The following is a 19,549-nucleotide window of genomic DNA, read 5'->3' as shown; positions in this document are numbered from 1 at the left end:
CAGCTTAGTAAATACTCATGTCATACTTGGCCGCTGTGTCCTGTTAGCCTGGGAGCTAGCTAAGTCATCACTGACTCTTGTCGAATATGTTGCCAATCTTTCTTAAGCTACTCTACATTAACACAACATAAAACAAATATTGTAATGTTGAAGTCTTGTTTGTGAAAGCACAATGTAAGGCTACAATAAGAGGGAAAAATTTACGGTAAAACACAGTTCTGGTTTAGTAATATACGACAAGAGGCCACAGGAAGGCAAAGGCGTAAAGACTCAGACTTTAAATTAGTTGTATAAAGCTTTATATAACTCTCTCTCCATAAGCTATACTGATTTGCACAGAGAAATAAAAGTATGAGGCTCCCAGTAACGCAGGATTATGTAATAATGTAATAAAAATCAAACTCCAAAATGTAATAAAACATCATTGAGACCGCAATATGTGACAATCAACAGAAAATGTAATAAAATCCTTCAATTATTTTGCAACACTTTCATCCACATTATGTAACAACCTTAAATTTAGTGTTGATTGTTACAAAATAAGGAGCTACCTCTAGAATACTACTACTGTTATAAAATAAACAACTGAAAACTGTTTGTCTTCTTCCTAACCATTGTACTTCCAATGCTTCCAATATAATGATTAGATACTTTGTTGATCGATGTGCGTCTACAACAGTTATGCTGTAGATCCGATACTTTAGAAAAATTTAAACTTTGGTCAATAAATGCCAAACTTTTAATCATTTAGTTACCTTTCCAGACTCATAGCCAGGACCCTCGGTATTAACCTACATGTCGTTCAAGGCAAAACGATTCAAAATGGATTCGTGAGTTTTACCTAAGTTTGCATCAAGTATTACAGAATGCGCTTTGAATGATGCTTTATTACATTCTAAAACCCAATTTTATTACATTACTACATAATGGAGCATTATTACTACATGCATAGTATACATACTAGTATGTAGTATGTAGTACTACATACCCTGTACATAGGCTATCAAGTCTATGTACAGGCTATGTACATAGGCTGTTTAAACTCATACAAATTCCTTAAGTCACACAACAACGTAGGAGCGCTGTAAACTCAAAGTCGCTTCAAAGATATTTGTGAGCATTCGTGAGGATTTATCAGTACCGATGACTAGAATACGTGTGCTGGCAGTGATGCTTGTGACCACATTGGTAGCTACACACTCCCACTCTCCATGGTCCTCCTTGCTGAGAGACAGAAACTGTAAGCTGCCACTGGGTAGGATGTTGTGTTTACTTCTGCTTGGCTTCCCCACCTTTAATTGACAGGAAAATCACAACAAGTCAAGCAGATGGGAAGGGGTGAAAATAAAACATTTTGGGTAAAGATTAAAAACAAGTGAGAACGGATTTGCTTCCAGTAGATACTACGTAGGGGGTGTGCGTTATTCTGCAGCACCTTTCTCCAGGTGATGGTTGGTATATCGGGGTCTCCAGAAGCAGCACAAGGGATTACTAGCTCTCTCCCAGCCTCCTGACGGTACTCCCCCCCAGGTCTCACGTTAAAGTAAGGGGGATCCTTGGTAAACACACACACAAGCACACACACAACTCAGACGTGAGATCAGAAAAACGCAGAAACGGAAGAGAAGACAGTGCATGAAAAATCTGAGTAGAGGTCTACCTTTAGCACCAAAGTGGCAGGGGGGGACATGCCCATGGTACCCAGGGCGTTGTAAGGCACACAGGTGTAGGTGCCCAGGGAGTCTTCTGTGGCCTCTGCCACCCGGATACTTCCATCGGGCATCAGGCTCCAGCCGGGATACTACAAGACAAGGGGAGGGAGGGCATCAGAAAGACTAGTTTTCATTGGGTGCTCCTGAACTCTCAGGGTCCCATCTAAATGTTTTTGAACTGCGCAAAAAACAAAACAAGATCCTCAAGATTGAAATTGATTTTTAGACCTAATAAAAGAGGATATGGCGTTGCTACAATACACACCAACCTTCAACACCGACATATTAGACAACACAGAAAGAGTTGTGTGGAAGTGGGAAGATGTTCCTCAATTTGCTCGATTTTCAGCCGGGTTGGCCTGACCCGGGATCACTCAGTCAGAAACTTAAAACGGGGACCTTTTTTATGAGCTATTATCTAGGAGCTAACATATTGTACTAACAACAGCATTTTTCAGAGTGGAAGATGATCCTAATAAAGTCAGAGCAGGCAAAAATTGTTAGAGGCTTTTTAAGACAAAATGTATTTTGCACATCTGTTGGTTATTTAGACTCCTTCTGAAAACTATTAGCTCGGCTTATGGCTAAAGACACTTTAAAACGTTACCTAATTGTTTGTTTTAAGTCCGGATGAGTCAGGCCGCTTCTGTTCATAATTCCTTCAAAATATTTAATTGTTCAAGACAGGAAGGGTCTTGTGTAGTAGCAATACGAAGAACAAAGGGCTGTTTTAAGAATCAGGTACATCTAGCACAAAATCAGATATTTTTTCTTCCAAGTATAAACTTGAGCTCAGCTTCTGTTTGGTTGGAATAGATCTTATAAAAATGAAATGGATGAAGTATTGAAATAACACATTCTACTTTAAAATTGGGAGACATTTTAGATTTCCATTACATTAACAAAAATATGTGTATATACCATCATTTAAAATGTAGTCTACTGTGTCTTATACTATGATGTAGTCAACTGGGCAGAGTAAGTAATAACATAAATTACCACATGACAGGCATAAGAGTAATATCATTAAAACCCAACTCTGCTGATGATTTTTTTTGGGGGGGTCAGGGAGGGGTCTTGGAAGGTTATGAGTATAAATAAGCTTGTTGTATTTCAGCTATTTAGGATTAATTTCCTTCTCTGCTTATTAATTGTTATTCCATAGAGTTGCCACCTAAACGAAGTAGGAAGTGGTTGGACGTTTTTACCTCCATCAGCCGAACAAAAAAAAGAAGCACAATTCTATTGACAAGGCAACATATCTTATTTATTTTTGTTCTAAATTGTGTTTTATTATTATTATTATTATTATTATTATTATTATTCTAAGGGTATTGGTATATCCTTTTTTGACATTGACTTCCCTTCTGGAAAATAGAACATTGTTACATGAATAAATATTCATGTAATATTCTAAAATATTTTTTTATGTATGTATGTACAGTATATGTATATTGTATATTATGTATATACACATAACCTGCATTTTAACTCAAGTCGAGCAAATCTCAATCTCGTTGTAATCTGTTGATGACAATGACAAATTAATCTTATCTTATCTTATTAGAGCAAAAGCTCAATGAGCATTTATGGTGATCGCAAATAAAACAAAACAAAACAAAAAATAAAAACTTCCCGGTAAAATAAAGCAGATAAAGTCCTGGTTGGACTGGAAGCTATTCTTTATTTTAGCTGTAATATCAGGCTGAAGCGTCACAGCTCAGTCACGAGTTGTGACAGAGGTGACCGACCTTTTCCACCCTGAGTGGGTAGCCATCTTTCTCCCACTTCACTGATGTCACGGGTGGGTTGGCGTCCACAGGGCAGCGGATGATTCCTGGCAGTTTCCGTGGGACGTAGATGACCGGGGGCATGTTGATCACTCGAGCCGGGTCTGAACATGAACAACGGCCTTTGTTACACTTCTTAGGACCACTCTAAGTGTAAAACGCGTTCATAAATCACAATCTAAAACCGCTGAAACAAGAAGAGATTATCGTGAAGGGATGATGACAATGCGACTATCAATATTGTCTGAAAACTGAAAACTACTGGACTTTTTTCTTGATTTAAAAAAATAATACTTTTTTTTTTAACAAAGATCTTCTGTGCAGGAAACTTGGAGAAGTTATGTTGATGTAGAAAAAAAAAAGCATTCTTTGTTTTGGAAACACTTTGTCCTACCTTCCTAAATTGAATTTGATTTGTGATTTAGACGAAAGGCAGAAAATTTGAGGAAAGAGGACACAGTAGTTACTCTTTTTCTGAGCCAAAGAAGGAAGAGAGTGTTTAACTGTGACTAAAGTCTGATTTGTTATCACTAGTTTAATTTCCCTCCATCCACCACATGCATAGTGTAGTCCATAAAAATACATTTTCCAATTCGGCAACATGTGTTTTGATGTTGCTGCAGTTAAACACAGACTGGTTATGTGGATAAAAATGAGACTTGGAGAATCACTGCCTGGCTCATCGATATGAAGTAGGCTTTGTCTGGTGACAGATGTTGGAAGAAATATGCCGTGACAAGCTTTTGTCAGAAGCAGACGTTGCCAACATTGTGAATTGCATGCAGCCTGGGCTTGCAACAAAGAGATTTTAAATCACTCCGTAGAGTGCCGGTGTGTTAGGTGTCCTATTTTTCTCGTTCCAAAATCAATTCATCAATTTTAAGTTGTGTTCTGCCTTGAACTGGCTCTTTTTCTTCAACTCTTATTGACTTATTTCTCAGATTAAATCAATTCATTTCAGTCATGGAAATGAATTTAACTGTCAAAAATGGCAAGCCGAAACACAAATATGGAGGAAAGATTAGAAGAAATTATCATATGTGCCCTTTATTTTGTTCTGAACAGCAACGGCATTTTAACATCTCAGGTCTTCAGGTTTATTATTCTATAGAAGATTACAACATGTGATACATCCATCAGAATTAGCAACTTTTGTGCCTTTTGTTTGGCAACATATACAAAAAAAAATTATTTTGGTGATACAAATTCACATTTTTATTTGTTTTAGTAACTTTAATTCTTGACTTTATGCTACATTTCCAAAATGGGTGACATTATGTCCATGAAAAAATGTCCTGGCATGCAGGGTGGTGGGGGGGACATGAAAGGAGCTCTGAAAGGGGAACTAGCTGCAGTGACGGTTAGGTGGCAGCAGGCAGAAGTGTTGGGAGCCGTCCCTGAATTTGCCCGACGTGGGGAAGCTTCACAAGGCCATAAAATGTGCAAAAAAAACATGTGTGCACAAAAAAAACCATATTTGTTTTTATTTTGCAGTCAGAAAGCGGTCACACTTTATGAATATTTCTACAACACGTGCCTGAATTTGCCTTTGAGTCCAGTTCTCTGCTGAAAAGGAAAACAAAGGAGGATTCTCGAGCAATCATCTTTGTACAAAGCTCGTTTAGCATCCACTACTCTTTTTTTTCCCCCTCTCCCTCTCTCTCTCTCTCTCTCTTTATGTTGGCTCCATGTTAGGCTGGTGGTTCTATGCTCCCTCCTCTTATGCTGTAACACAATAATCAATTACCGGCAGCAACTTGGGAGTAAATTAGCTCAACGGCAACATAAAGCCTAAAGATTGGCTATCTTTTATATAGACGTGGTGTTATTTTCTCATCAGCAGCAGCTTACGGAGAGGGTTTTCATGGTTTCAAACCCTGGGACTAGAGTCAACCAAAATAATAAAAATAAAATGCATAAGGAGAGGGTGGGAGGGGGGGAAAGGCGTCTGAGAATGAGCCCGTCCTGCTTAGGCACAAAAGAAGGAGTGAGGGGTAATTTCAGTAGGAGCATGAAAACAACTCCACTGCCTCCATTTGACTCCTGACCTTCAAATTCACAAGGATTCTCCTCGTTTCAGTCACGGAGCAGCCAAAAAACTACAACCTCCACACTGCCGATGCTGCTGCTGCTGCTCCCATCTCCACACACAGCTCGCTCTGCCCCTCCCCCTCCTCCTCCTCCTCCGACTGGTTGCCACGGTAACACTCACACTGAACAGTCAGGTACGCTGAAGCCGACGGCGAGATCCCAAGGCTGTTGCTCGGACTGCAGGTGTACTTCCCGGCATCCTCAGGCTTGACCCGGAATATGATGAGGGTGCCGTCGATGAGGATGCGGACTCGGAGCTTCAGGTCACTGCGAGAGGACGACACATGTTCTGAAACACGGCATGCATCTGTTTCCAACCCCGACCGAGCGCTACGCTGCGTTAAAGAGCCATAAGAGAGCAGCAGAGAGTCGGACAGCAGCCAGAAGGGAGGCGATACATGGAGAACAGAGTGTACAAAGCCAGAGATTCAAATAAATCTGCCACATGGAACCGCCTTTACAATTTCCTGCTCGATGGCGTTTTGCTCTTAAAGACGCTGTTCGTGTGGCGGATATATTCTGTCCTTTCTTTAAAGAAAAAAATCTGAGCTCTCCGCAAAATGAAACTGGCTGTGGCTCTAACTTAAAGTTTTACTTAAACCAAATCCCACTAAAATAAATTGCAAAAAGCTCTCTTTGGTTACTTTGTGACTTGAGTTTAACTTTAATTATTAACTGAAAATTGAACAACAAATACAGATGAAAACCAGATTTTACATGTGTTATATTAAAAGAATTCATCCTTTTTGTCTCACTTTCTTTCATTAAATCAGATGAAACCTTTCCTGTTCTAAGTTAGCTGGGAATTTTAAAATTAGCCGTATGTTTTAAATAAATGAATGAAATCCATTTTGGGCGATTTTAAGCTTAAATGGATTTCCTTAGCATTTTATTCTATAAACTATCTGGGTCATGTTTTAGCTAAGTCACATTTATAGAATGCCTTCCTCACACAATAGATCTGAGATCCGAATATTCTAAGAACCCCGTTCAAAACATCAACTTTGTAACTAATTTGTTGGTACGATAAGGGTCATTAGCTGCGTTTCCATTACAAGTGTGAACAAAAGCTTTGCTAATATTCTGCTAATGTCGAGGGGGAAAAAAACAATTTTGCAATTGCAGTCTTTCCATTAAATAATAAATACTGTTAAAATCACGTGAATAGGTTTGTTCACCAGCTAGGTCATTAAAAAACCTGCCGCACCAGCATCCGCCTACCACTTCCTGTCGTCTTCTTCGTGGTTTGCACCAGTAGTAACATGCGGTTGTTGATCACATGACTCGTGTGATGCGAAAAAAGTTCTTCCGTTGAAATACACGACACCCCAACATAAAAAATCTGATCAGCGCAAAAATGTTTTATGGAAATATTTGAGTTTTTTTCAAAAATAGCCGTGTTTCCATTGAGCACATTTATTTTCGGAATTTCAATTTGCGCAATTTTAAGGTCAATGGAGACGCAGCTATTGTTAATCTGAAGAGCTCATTTGCATCCAAACATCAACATTCTGGCTAGCTTCAATATTTCCATAAAATGCTCTTTTCTCATGGTAAGTGCACCAGTCCCTCCTACAGCAAAACTTCAGTCAAAACACATTCAGTCAACATTTTGACCGTTAACGTTGGATGTTTCCATGACGCCACACAATGAAGCAGTGTCTTTGAGGTGCTGCCTTAAAATACATCCGTGTGTGTCTCCATTTCACTTAAATGATATGAATTTACCCATCAGACTCTAACAAAGTCCAGGCTTACCTCATCAGGCTTTCCCAAGTTGTTCAAAAGCACATTGATCATAGCGGATGTGAACTTCGGAATTTAAAGAAAGTAAAAAAAGAAATTCTCTTTCATTTTGTCATTTAGGAAAAGGAAATAATTTTGGTAAAGCTGACATATTTGACACAAAATCTCTTTTGGGCTTATGTAATGTTTGAAACATTTTCAATAAACTGAATTTTATGTTATTTGTTTTAAGCCAAACCCATAAAAATAAAAATAAAAATCATTGCAGATATATGCTTGAAAGCAATTTTGTGTGAATCTATGTGATGTGTGTCCTGTTTTTGATAACTTTTGACTAAAAGTTATCAAATAGCTTTTTTGATAATGTTGTTTATGACATTGTTCAATGTCGGGTGAATCAACTGGACAAGATAAAAAAAAGCCAACCACATTGCTGTGAAGAAATGCTGTGCGTTTCTTCAAGCATATTGTCTGGTAGTATTTTCTTAACCTCACTGTAGAGTCGGGGTCAGACTCTGAATAGGACAACAAATCCTAAATGACTGATCAGCATCGGGGATAAACCATCTGAAACATGAAACATTAGTGCAGTCTACAACATGAATGTTGTAGAAAACATAAAAAATAACAGTGTGGTTACCATGTTGGAGCGTTTAAGTAACAGTGTAAAGTCAAATAAATGCGGCAATAAGTTGACGGTCCAATAATGTTAGTTATGTCACAATCACCATGTCATATTTAGAAAAAAAAAGCTTAGAATCAATCTGAACACTTTCAATATTATGTTCATGCAAAGTTCATAATTATGTCAAAAGTTGGCTTACGGACTGGACTATAAATGATTTCAAGCAACAACTGTAAATCACAGGAACAGCTTCACACCATTAATTGCTCTCTGACACTTGCGCCCATGCTCCATGATGTCTGTCACCTGTTATACAAACCTTATGTGTGTAATAGCTTAGATATCAGCTATTATTTGTTTATTTTTGCTTGTACTGTTTTTAATTAGAAAGTTATTACTTGTGTTTAAGAGTTCCGGTTTGTTAGGAATTGACCAAAAACACTTGAAAGCAAATAGTTAAGGTAACGCCATAAAAAGATAAAACCTTTTTTTTCCCTCACTGACATTAAACCGGACTGACCATTTCCTGTTTGACAAAAGCCAGAATAATGATTACTACTTTAAATTCAGAAGTTGACAGATATGTCATTATTCAGTAGACTTACATAAGAAACTGTGGTCAAATGTTTTATGTATTTTTATGTTTTTGCATTTGGCTGGCACTTTTAGATAAAGCGACTTTTAAATGAGGATATAATGAGCTACTTAAAAGGAAGATATAGTTATGCTCTCTCAAAGTTAACACTGTAGGGCAGTACAGGCTAGACGCTAACAAAGCTAACAAATTGGGATTCGTTCCTTAAGTTGATGACATGACTTTGTGAAATGGCTGCAACTAACGATTATGTTAGTAATCGATTAATCTGATGATTATTTTGACAGTATATCGGCTAAAAAAAACATTGCCATGTTCTGGAGTTTTTTTTATTTATTTAACCAATTATGCCTTTTTATATAAAAGTACATTAATAGATGCAAATAAACATCATTAAATTACTTTTTTAAAATAAGAAAATAAGTGTTTTATTAACCAAAATTCAATACCACTGCGTGCCTTTACATACTTCAACACGTGTGACTATTTTTTTGGATTCACCAACAACCACTTGGATAGCAAAAGATGCTGAGGAGACTCTTGTTTTTATTACAGAAACTGGAACAGATGGAGCTAAAACTATGTTGTGGATAGAACATATTTCCAGACAGCTTTATCTTATTAAATGCAATATATATATTTTTGTACAGTTTTGGCCTAAGCATTGCTCTGAATATGTTGTTCTTTCAGCAAATGGCCTTTTTTAGGCTCTTTATACTCCAGTAAATGATTAATCGATTACTAAATTAGTTGACGATCATTTCAAAAATTGATTCATCACGATGAATCCGATCAATCATCTTTGTGGTGGAGCTCAATGCAGTGACCGGAGGTATGCAGATGTGTTCTTTCAGGCTAAATGAACCAAATTCTGGACCGTCAGCAGAGATTTCACAGGGGGTGACTAAAGACTTCACCAGCAGCTGAATGGTGTGGTGCGTTGGGCAGTACCTCATTTTTCTTATGTCACAATCGAAGGAGGCAACATGACGCTGAAGGGTCAGCTGATCATCGATCATGACACCAAAGTTTCTAGCTACTTTTGGCAGACCAAAAGACAGAGACTCAGTTTTGAGGCGTATTGTCCGTTTGTGTCTTTTTGTGAGCTTTTCACAACACTTCCGGCTCAAAGCAGAATTGAAGGAATTGATTTATGTTGTCACACAAGGAAACTGTTTTAGCTGTGCCCAAAAATACATCCACATGTTTGCCTCTGTTAACTTCAAAAGTTGTGACTCAAGCTGTCAGAAACTTACAAAGCCATGATGTCGTTGTCGGGGCCGTGTCAGACTGTTAGTGGCAGACTTTATGTTGTTTGACTGAAATTATGCTGAATTTCAGTCCAAAAGCTATGAATCTCACAACAATGCAAAACTTGACCATATCACAATGTTTAAAAACTTACAACAAGCAATGCCTTGACCTGCCTGTGTTTTCCACCAGCACCATCTGCCTCTTAAGACCGGGATATATTGGATCTGTAAACCATTTTGCATCTTGGTCATGACGACAGAAAGAAAAAGTGAGGTTAAACACATAAGAGGTGGCTCAGTGGTGTTTCAGATAATTAAAATGTTTTATAAGTTAAGGGGAGCTACAGCAGCTGAGGTAAGTGGGGAAGAAATCTCGACTAACTTCAAAACTGGGAAGAGACGGGCATCCCTTTGCGTCCAGTGAGGGGTGTGGGCTCCATTCGGTTGGATTTAGATGCCCTGAAATTTTTTGCTAATTAAGAAAACTGTATGCAACAAAGTTATCAGCTTGTAATAGTTCGGCCAAAGCTCTTAGGGAATTTTAAATGGTTAGCTACAACTGCCTCTACACATAAAAACAGGGAAATACATATTGCATCTTTAAATGTTTAAGTAAGGAAAAAACTGCTTGTTGGCAAATGACTGAAACTTTCTCTTTTAAGTTTGCTAAAACACAGCAGTGTTGCAACTTCTGCAGATTCCTGAGCCTAGCCGATAACTCAGTGTTTCGAAACCAACACACTTGGTGCATATTGAACGCTTTACATGAGAGGAATTTGTGCAAATCCTTGTCTCTAAGGGACAACCTCAGCTATAAACACACATGATCACTTTTATGTCAGGTCACAAAGGTTTCTCCTTTACAATGTTTAGCTGTCTGGTATTGAAACTTCTGCATATACAAAAACAGACTCATGGCTAACACTGATGACTGCAGATCAGATTTTTTTTTTTTTTTTTGTCATGCCACAGTCAAACTTTGATGTACTGTGTTGTGATTTTATTTTATTGGCATACACAAAGTAGTGAATAACTCCAGCTTTAAGAAATGCTAAAAGCTGCAGCATGTCATTTTTACGGAAAATATTTTTGTACACATTTGCTGAAACTCACCATGTCGGGACAGTACGGTATGAGAAGTCGTCTGCCGTTTCCCCGTTCTATCTAAAAACAACCTATCAGAGCCAGGAGGCGGGTCTTAGTGCTCGTCAATCACAATCTCGTGTGGTGCTGCTCATCCCTTTTCCATTACAGATTTAGCCCTTCAGCAGATGTTGTTGTGAATGCTAAGGCTAGTTAGCGTAGCCGCGGATGACGGCGCATAAACCGTTTTCCTGTAATGGTAAGCTGTTTCTCCACCATTAGCACATTTAGCAGCGGATACATGAGGCTGAGTGACAGCTTAAGACTCGCCTGCTGGGATTTCACAGTTTATCTGTCTCATAACAAACTGTCACGACCCGGTGAACAAATATGTAATAAACATTCATGTTAAAAGCCACATACTGTAGCTTTAAGGAGACCACGTGAGTCAAACTCGAGGCCCGTGGGCCAAATCTAGCTCACCATGTGGCCCTCTAGATTCTAGACTAAACACTAAGTGTGCTGAAATATTATGTTATCAATCAAATCAATGCAGTTTTTATCCATTTACTGCCAAATTATATCTATCAGTCCCTCCACTTTCTTGAGGATTATTGTAGAAATTCACGCAAATCAACAAATCCTCGCACTTTACTGCGCTAATACATAATTGAGAGTTTATTGCAGATTTTTCTCAAGAACTTTCTTACTTGTGCTAAACTACTGCATCAGCCTTACTGGATGTCAGATTATATTCCATGATCTTCACAGCGAGTAATAAAAGTCACATTTACTGTCGTAAATACGCATAGCTATCACAAATATTTCTGAAATTACTGCCACATTTCTTCCAAAACGAACCACAAAATCCTGGAGGGACTGAAAAGATGCTGAACAATAATTAATAATTTTAAGAATTCATTGACATTTTAACAGTTTGTGAACATGTTTCATCAATACATTCTAGCACAACCGGCCCTATAAGAGCATTCATGATCTTGATTTGGCTTAAAACTAGAACGAGTTTGACACCCCTGTGTGATTGTTGCTGCCTCTCATTTCCGGTCTGGACTTCTACGCTCATGTTCTTTCCTCATTCTCCGTCTCTAAAGCCCTAAAGCTTTCTAGGGCCTGTCGAGGTCTGGGTTATGCTTTATCATCGCTGTGTGAAGCCCACAGATGTCACCAGCCCTGACAGAGTGTGACGCTGCCATCAGAGAGCAATAAGTTGTCGGCATGCTGGTCATTTAAATGTCAAAGTGTCGCCTTTCCCCCCCCCCCACACACAAACAACAGATTTCTGCAGCGACAGTACAGAAGTAAACGTGATCATAACTTTACTTCTTGAAGTAGACGTTGTCCTCTTCCCAAAACCAGGTGTAGGTCAGGTTGCCAGGGTAGGCCTCCGCTTGGCAGGTGAAGAGTGCGTTCTGTGATATGTTTACGGTGACGTTTTCTGGTGGCGAGACGATGTAGGGAGGCCCTGAGGAGGGGAAACAAAAAACCCCCAGAAATTTTAGTCTTCTCTGTAGCATCGACAGCAACCGTTAACAGGTAACTTCCTGCCGCAGCTTTCAAAGACTCTGCCTATAAAGAAGCGCCCTTGCTCTTTTTAATACTGATTCACCATTATTTTTGCCAGGTGGCGCATATCAGTAAAACTTTCATTCTGTTTTTTCTCTCTGTTTTTGGTTTCCAGCGGAGCATCAGCAAAAAATAAAAATAAAATATAGAAGACTCAAAACTTCTTGACCTCATTTACATTCTATGTGTTAAGGAACTTTATTTTAATGAAAAATAATACACATATGAACAAGAGCAAGAACAGAGAGAAGACAAGAACTTTTTAAATATTAAAAAAAAAAACACATCAATTGCCCAATTTGGGATACGAATAAATCTGAATCTGAATCTAAAAAAAAAAACACTATTTGATATGATCCCCTACATTTGATTACAAGCTCCCTGGTAGTGATGTTTTGCAATCCTTAAAATAAATCCATCTTGTTTCTCATTAAATTAAAATTGAATAAAACTAAAGGTTAAGCTGAAGATGAACATCGATGGTTTTTTGTTCCTGTTTTCTTGGTTTGAACTGACGACCTGAGATAGGCACGACCTTACAGGTAAGCCAATAAGCAATTAGTCGCATGATAAATTAAAATGAGCTCCATCATTTCCGATTTGATGATTATTAACATTATTTGAAGAGACATTTTTTTGCTCACTTTATAATGTCTTTTATTTATGGGTTTGGTTGCGTGTAGTTTTTTATCTCCCAGTTATTTACTGTTAGTTGTCGTGTTTCACATTGGATATTTAAAATAGTCTTCCAGTCTCAGTGTTAAGCGTTCTTCACATAGTTAAAGCTTATTTGTCTTAGAGAGGGGGAACTGCATGATTATGCCATTATCAACATATTAATTGAAACTGCTGTCAAAATGACCAGGTTTTTCTTTATTGCAATCATTTCTGGGACAAGACTAACCAGAGATTCTCAAAACCTCAGTTTGTGATCTGTGAAACCCTCAGTAAGCCTAATGAACCCAGATGCCCAAATGAATACTGTTAATATTAATATTTTTGCACATTTTGATGAAAAACAAAAAAAAAAAGTAGCGGAAAGAACCTCCCAGGCTTCTATTCTTAGCAAACGTCAGTGTGAGCAAAAGCACAAGCTACGCACTATTTACATTACCTCACCGCAGTCTGGCGGACGACACAGAGCAGCCGGCTACTGTAACCTTAATAGTAGCCACAGCTGTAACTTACGCGTGCTTCACATTGTTACCTCCCCTCCCCGGTAACAATGTGGGGGGTAAAACCTGATGTGCCGCAGGTTTTGCAGAAAACTCAATAAAAGCAGCAGAAACCATGAATGGTAAGCGGTTTTTTTCATGACAGAAACCTCCCGGTTATTTTCCTCTCCGGGAGTTCAGCTTCACATATCGGCCGGGAAAACCGGCAGGCGCCTCACTCGGCAATTAAAAACAAAAAACAACAACAAGAGAAAAAAAAGCATGTCGCCACGGGGATCAGATTGTTTTATGTTTCATATTGAAACACTGAATAAAAGTAGACGGTGGTGGCACACTTATTGTGGATTTTTCGATTGACGGAGTATTGCGCGCGCACTCGGGAGGTGTAGCAGTGGATCGCAGCGGTGTAAATCTGACATTAATATGACAGAGGTTAACAAGCAGTCACAGAGTCTCAGATTGAACATTAGCATCTCGCCTGGCTGGTGACAGAGGGGGGCAATAAGGACTAACACCATTAACGCTCCTCCTTTCACTGGTCGCTCTATTAAAAAATAGGCAGCCGGAGAGGAGCCATCTTAAAAATTCCTTTTTTATGATGCTATTTAAAGTCACGACTGCTTGCTTTGAAGAAACTTTAATTACTTCATTTTCAGCAGATAATAAAGCTAACAGGTTCATACATTTAGTGGGTGTTAGTTTTTTGGGGGGGGTTTTTTGTAGTTTTCTTTTTTTATCAGAAAATGAGCCTCATCAAAACAGAGACTTTACGTGGTCAAACCATTTTTGGTAAAGAGTACCAACATTAAAATTTCTAACACTCAAATTTCATCTGAGCTCTGTCTCACTGGCCAGACAGCGCGCAAAGAGGCTCAATAAGCCAACATAGAATAATGTTCTATGTTCCTTGTTTGTTTCAAGGAATTTACTTTCAAAGTTCCAAATTAAAATAAAAAATATGGTATACATGTTGTAAAACTCAGTAACAAGCTGCTTCTAACTCTGCTTTGTGTCAAACTTAAATGTTTCAGATCAAACTACTTTTTAGATCAGACAAACTCCGATAACTTGAGTAATTCACAAAATACATTTTCCAAAATATTATTTCATTAACTGTCAGAAAAAAAATTTAAACGTTAGTAGAACATGTCCGACAATATGACTAAAAAACTTTAAAAAAAAAAAAAGGGAATACGTCATGCCCTAATCCACAGAAGTGAATTCTGGATTCTGCTTAACAGTGAAAAAAAAGAAAAACAACAGTAAGCCAAAGAGCAGCAGGAAGTCCACCTCTGAATGGCTCAGACCAAACAAAATGAAGTTTTTGGATTGGCCTAGTCAAAGTTCAAATTTAAATTTGACGTACTATTCTGTGGCACGACCTTGCGTGTCATTCATGCTAGAAATCCCTTTGAACGTGGCTGAATTAAAACAACTCTGCAAAGAAGAGATGGAGTCACAGTTCCTTTACTGCACTGCAGAAGTCTTGTTGTTAGTGACTGCACATGAATCATGGGTTCATTAGATTTTTTATCTAATGAACGTAAACTTGCATTTTCTTTTATTCTTGACATTTATTTGACAATGAGACAAAAAAAAAAGTGAAAACAGAAGAATTTTGGAAAGGCGCAAACTCTTACAGCCATATCTTTCTACATCTGTATCTATATAAAATGCATCTAACAATATGACTCCTCTATTTGTTACAACAAAATAATAGCTAAGTGTTTGCTTATACTGTCTGTATTTGCTGTTCTGTGAACACAGAGAACTGCAATTTTGCTGCTGTTTGCACCTACAGAAGTCAAGCGTTAAAATAGACTCGATGCCCACTCTGCCGTAAAAGCGAGGCGTTCGGCTGCTTGTTAAATACACACTGCTAACTCCCCGAAGCAGCAGCGCTGTGTCGGGAGGCTGGTACCACGAACCCATCTATTTGATCCGGGTCTAGCACAGAGAGGCGGGTTAATGGTCCAGAGACGGACGGGGACGTTCCGGCCGTACGTACACATTTACACAGGCGGGCCGTAGAGCTAAGCGGCGGTCTGTCTGATACATCCCCGCGAGGTACTGTAGGTTTAATGCATGACTGCGCCAGGAAGCCGCCTTTAGGTCTAAACGCTGAAACTGAGCCGGCTGGGTTGATACACGGCCAACCCGAGGCTGTGAACGAAGACCGGCAGACGAGTCGTTTTAGTTTTAAAGTCTGATGACGCGATCAGAAATGCTTTGACCAACGACTCCAGCTGCGGTACGGGAGGCCTTACCTTGAACCAAGAGGCGGGTGGTGTGAAGCACCTCTCCCTGGTCGCTGTACGCTCTGCACGTGTACGCCCCTCTGTCGTCTCTGGTGATGCCGAGAATGGTCAGGCTGCCGTCGTGTACCTTCAGGTCAGAAACAAAGGAGATGGCGTCAAGCTTCTTTTTGGTTTTCCAGGTATTTATGTGTGCTGTTTACGCTAAAGCAAACAATGCGGCGTACAGTAGGGTTGTTGCAGCTGATGTTAAGCAGAAGAGTCACTGGAGCTCTAGATCAATAAAATATCTGGGTTTCTTGGGCGCAAGCGTTCCTCCAGATTCCACTAACGGGAGAGCTCCGGCTGTTATAAAACAGTTCATCGTAATTATGAAGAAAAGCAAGGTAAGCATCAGACGGTTTTGGGAGAAAGTTGTGGAGATGTGTGAAGGAGGGTTAGGTTTAGAGTTGAGATCGGGCCTAAAGAAAATCCAACACGGAGTAAACAAGATACATATTTGAATTAAGCTTTCACAGCTTTCGTCTTTACACCATAATTTGAGTAAGAAGTGCAACTTCTCCCGCTTTTAGCTTTTGTTTAGCGTCTTCCAACTCCATTATGTTGCTGTTTGTAACCTCAGGGTGAGTCAAGTGCAGATCACCTGGGATGTGTGATTGATAGGAGCGGAGCTGCATTGCGAATTTGTTTTGCAGTCTAATGACCTTCTGCGCCTTCCTTTCTTTGCTCCCTCAACAGGGTAAGTTTCCTTCTCCTCTACTTAGACTACATTCAGTCAGTTAACACAACTTTATGTCATGTTTTCATTCGGCTCTCTCTGTGTCCTATGTTCCATACGCTTATTGAACGCGCCACAAAAGCCTGAGCTTTTTTTTTTTTTTAGCATGAATCTGGAGTGAAAATGACAGGGAACCAGAGGAGCTTATCAGAGGGAAGCGGCACCAGCTGAAGAAGAGAACAGGTAGAGCAGGATGAGGTGATAGATAACAGCTGTGCAGATATTAGGCTGACAGGCAGAGGGGAAGGTGAAAGAAAAACAGAAGGACGCAAAGAAGTAACTGCAAGGGTACAGAATAAATACTAATCTAAGACAACACAGGCAGGAGCAGAAAGAGGCAAGAGTGATAAATAAATGAACAAACACAAAGAAATAAAACAAAATGGAGGAGCCAAGGAAATAAACTGCAAAGAAACAAACCCCAAAGTACAAACATCCTCATAACATGACGGCAACAACACAAACCGTTCATTTCTTCACAACACTGCAGATTCTAAAGTGTCTAAAAGTTTCAGAAGAACAGAGATGTGAGAGGTTATTTTAAAGGAGGCTTTGGAGACGCGTTCGAGACGCATTCAGGCTGCGAAAGAGCGAGAGAGAGCCAGACTTTCAGCAGATCCCAGGAGAGCCGAGTAACTTCAGCTGTTTCGTGAGCTTTCGGCCTCCATCTGGAATAAAATATGCTGGATTTGCTTTCTGAGTTATAAGAATCTGTATCCTCTATCGAAGATAAATAGAGGCTCTCGTTTTAGTTGTGTTAGCTGCACTAATGCCAAAAACAGTTTAAAATAACTTCCTTAAAATACATATTTTTTAAAAAACTGTTTGACCACTTCTATTAAGCCCATGGTTTGACAATTGCTTTTCTTTTTTTGTGGTGGGAATCAACATCATTACCTCTTGTTTGCCTTTAACATTTCTACCTTAAAGTGCGATTGCAGCATTCTGTAAGCCTGAAAACATCACAATCTGTTCCCAAGCGATCACCGCAATGAAGGAGCACATGAAACAAACCAAAGAGGTAAAAAAAAAGAAGAAAAAGAAAGAAAACGCTCATAAATTATGCAACAGGTTGCGAGAGATTCTGTCCATTCAAGTCACACACAGCTGTAGTGTGTCCATTCACGCGGCGCAGAGGGGGGAATCGGCGGCGCCTGCCGAATTATTCCCATTCATCCATCTCTCAAATGTTTGTCGGGCTACTGTTGGATGAACCAAAGCAGCTTTTAACTTCTGCGAGTCTGCTGGCAAACTGGATCGTCGTTTATCTTCAGCGAGGCAGCACTTTGTGTGGCGCTGCTGTAAGCTAGCGGCACACGTGTCGTGCCGAGTGCCGGGAGCGCTAACTAGTCGCTGGTTTGTTGTGAAGTATGACTCTGAGGCTTACGAGGCCATGTGCAGGAATCGAATTTGCGGGGAGAGATTGAAATTTTTCTACTATCAATAAACCAATAAATAAAATTTAGAAAACTAAATAGGTGAGATTAAAGTTCTGCTTGTAGAGTGGAATATTACTTTAATGTTGTCATGTTCAAGTCACAATTTGACATGCATGCATCCAGCGATAATATCCCTTTTAGCATGCTAGCATGCTAACCCATAATGTCACTGTATTGTAATACTGATTCGAAGCAGTTTTTATATTGTTCTTTTCTAAAATCTTTATTTACAAAAATTTCTTGTTCACTGTAATTTTTTTTTTTTTCAAATTCTCTAAATAATTTGAAGAAAAAAAGTGGAACTACTTTTTCCACTGAGAAGAGTGCTTATTTTCTGACTTAACTAAAGAAGCACATTCAGTCTGCATTATAGCTAATGCTCTTTAGTACCAGTTTCTTAGGACAATTTTCAACTTGTTCCTTCTAAAACTAGAAGGAACAAGGATTGTTTGTAAATAAAGATTTTAGAAAAGAACAAAATAAAAACTGCTTCTAAAACTAGAAGGAACAAGTTGAACTCAACCACAAACTAGAGCAAAACATTTTAAAGGGGCGGTATTATGTAAAATTGACTTTTTTGACCTTTATCTTCACTTTATCATGTCGTTCCTTCATCAAAAACATATGTGGTGTGTTGCTTTGATTTGTTCATGCATGTCTAAGAAATCCTTGAATCTCCAATGGCAACCATTCGGGGTGCCTAAACGCTTGCTCCTACAAAACGTTACCCATTTCCTCAAAATAAAGTAATGCATTGTTGTGACGAGGTGCTGAAAGAGGAAAGAGTAGGAGCTTCTTAAAGAGACAGGGGCCCAATTTCAAGGCATCAAATTATGTAGTCAAATTTATTTTAAGTTATGTTTGATATATACAACAGTTTTATAATGTTGTATATTTTAAAATATAATATATATGGTATAGTAACTTGATTGTGCTATAGAATGGCTGGAAAATACATAGTACCACCCCTTTAAATTAGAAATGCAAAATAGTCTTTTTTCTCTTATTTGTACTTCTATTTTATTTAAAATAACCAAAACATGATTACGTTTTGGTTCAATTTATGTATCCAAAATACAGATTAGCGTCTTACATGATTGACTTATAAAATCCACAGAGTGTCCTAATTTTTCAGGGCTCAACGGTTTTCTATTTTGTTGGTCTAGAAACATATTTTTTGCTCAATTTCTAGCAATTTAAGACAAATCCAACAAACTCCGTTGCTTATTCTACACTGCATGTTTCAGTCTCCGAATAGAGATTAAAAATAACAGCTTTTATTTTTTCACATTTACTGACACAACATGCAGCCTTAAGCCACCGGGGATCCACTGTTATTTTCCAGTTTTCTTTGTTCTGTTTCAGAGAAGGCCTTATAATCCCGTCTTGGCAGCTGTTCACTCCTTCCCAGCCTTCAAATTCA

General features: G+C 38.8%; 1 protein-coding gene across 6 annotated transcripts in view; it reads right to left on the bottom strand.

Moving 5' to 3' along the window:
* The window catches only part of igsf9ba (immunoglobulin superfamily, member 9Ba), an 88,184-nt gene that overhangs the window by 23,964 nt on the left and 44,671 nt on the right, over window positions 1-19,549 (bottom strand). For all 6 annotated transcript variants that reach the window (XM_032545157.1, XM_032545158.1, XM_032545153.1 and 3 more), the window contains exons 5-11: window positions 15,922-16,039; window positions 12,237-12,378; window positions 5,715-5,860; window positions 3,464-3,606; window positions 1,661-1,801; window positions 1,436-1,555; window positions 1,142-1,292 (exon numbers count right to left, since the gene is read on the bottom strand). In XM_032545157.1, coding sequence (XP_032401048.1) covers window positions 1,142-1,292; window positions 1,436-1,555; window positions 1,661-1,801; window positions 3,464-3,606; window positions 5,715-5,860; window positions 12,237-12,378; window positions 15,922-16,039 — 961 coding nt within the window. The remainder of the gene's footprint in view (window positions 1-1,141; window positions 1,293-1,435; window positions 1,556-1,660; window positions 1,802-3,463; window positions 3,607-5,714; window positions 5,861-12,236; window positions 12,379-15,921; window positions 16,040-19,549) is intronic.

The sequence above is a fragment of the Xiphophorus hellerii genome, chromosome 18 (assembly GCF_003331165.1).
Source record: "Xiphophorus hellerii strain 12219 chromosome 18, Xiphophorus_hellerii-4.1, whole genome shotgun sequence".
Classification (NCBI taxonomy): domain Eukaryota; kingdom Metazoa; phylum Chordata; class Actinopteri; order Cyprinodontiformes; family Poeciliidae; genus Xiphophorus; species Xiphophorus hellerii.
This window is presented reverse-complemented; position numbering and strand designations above follow the sequence as displayed.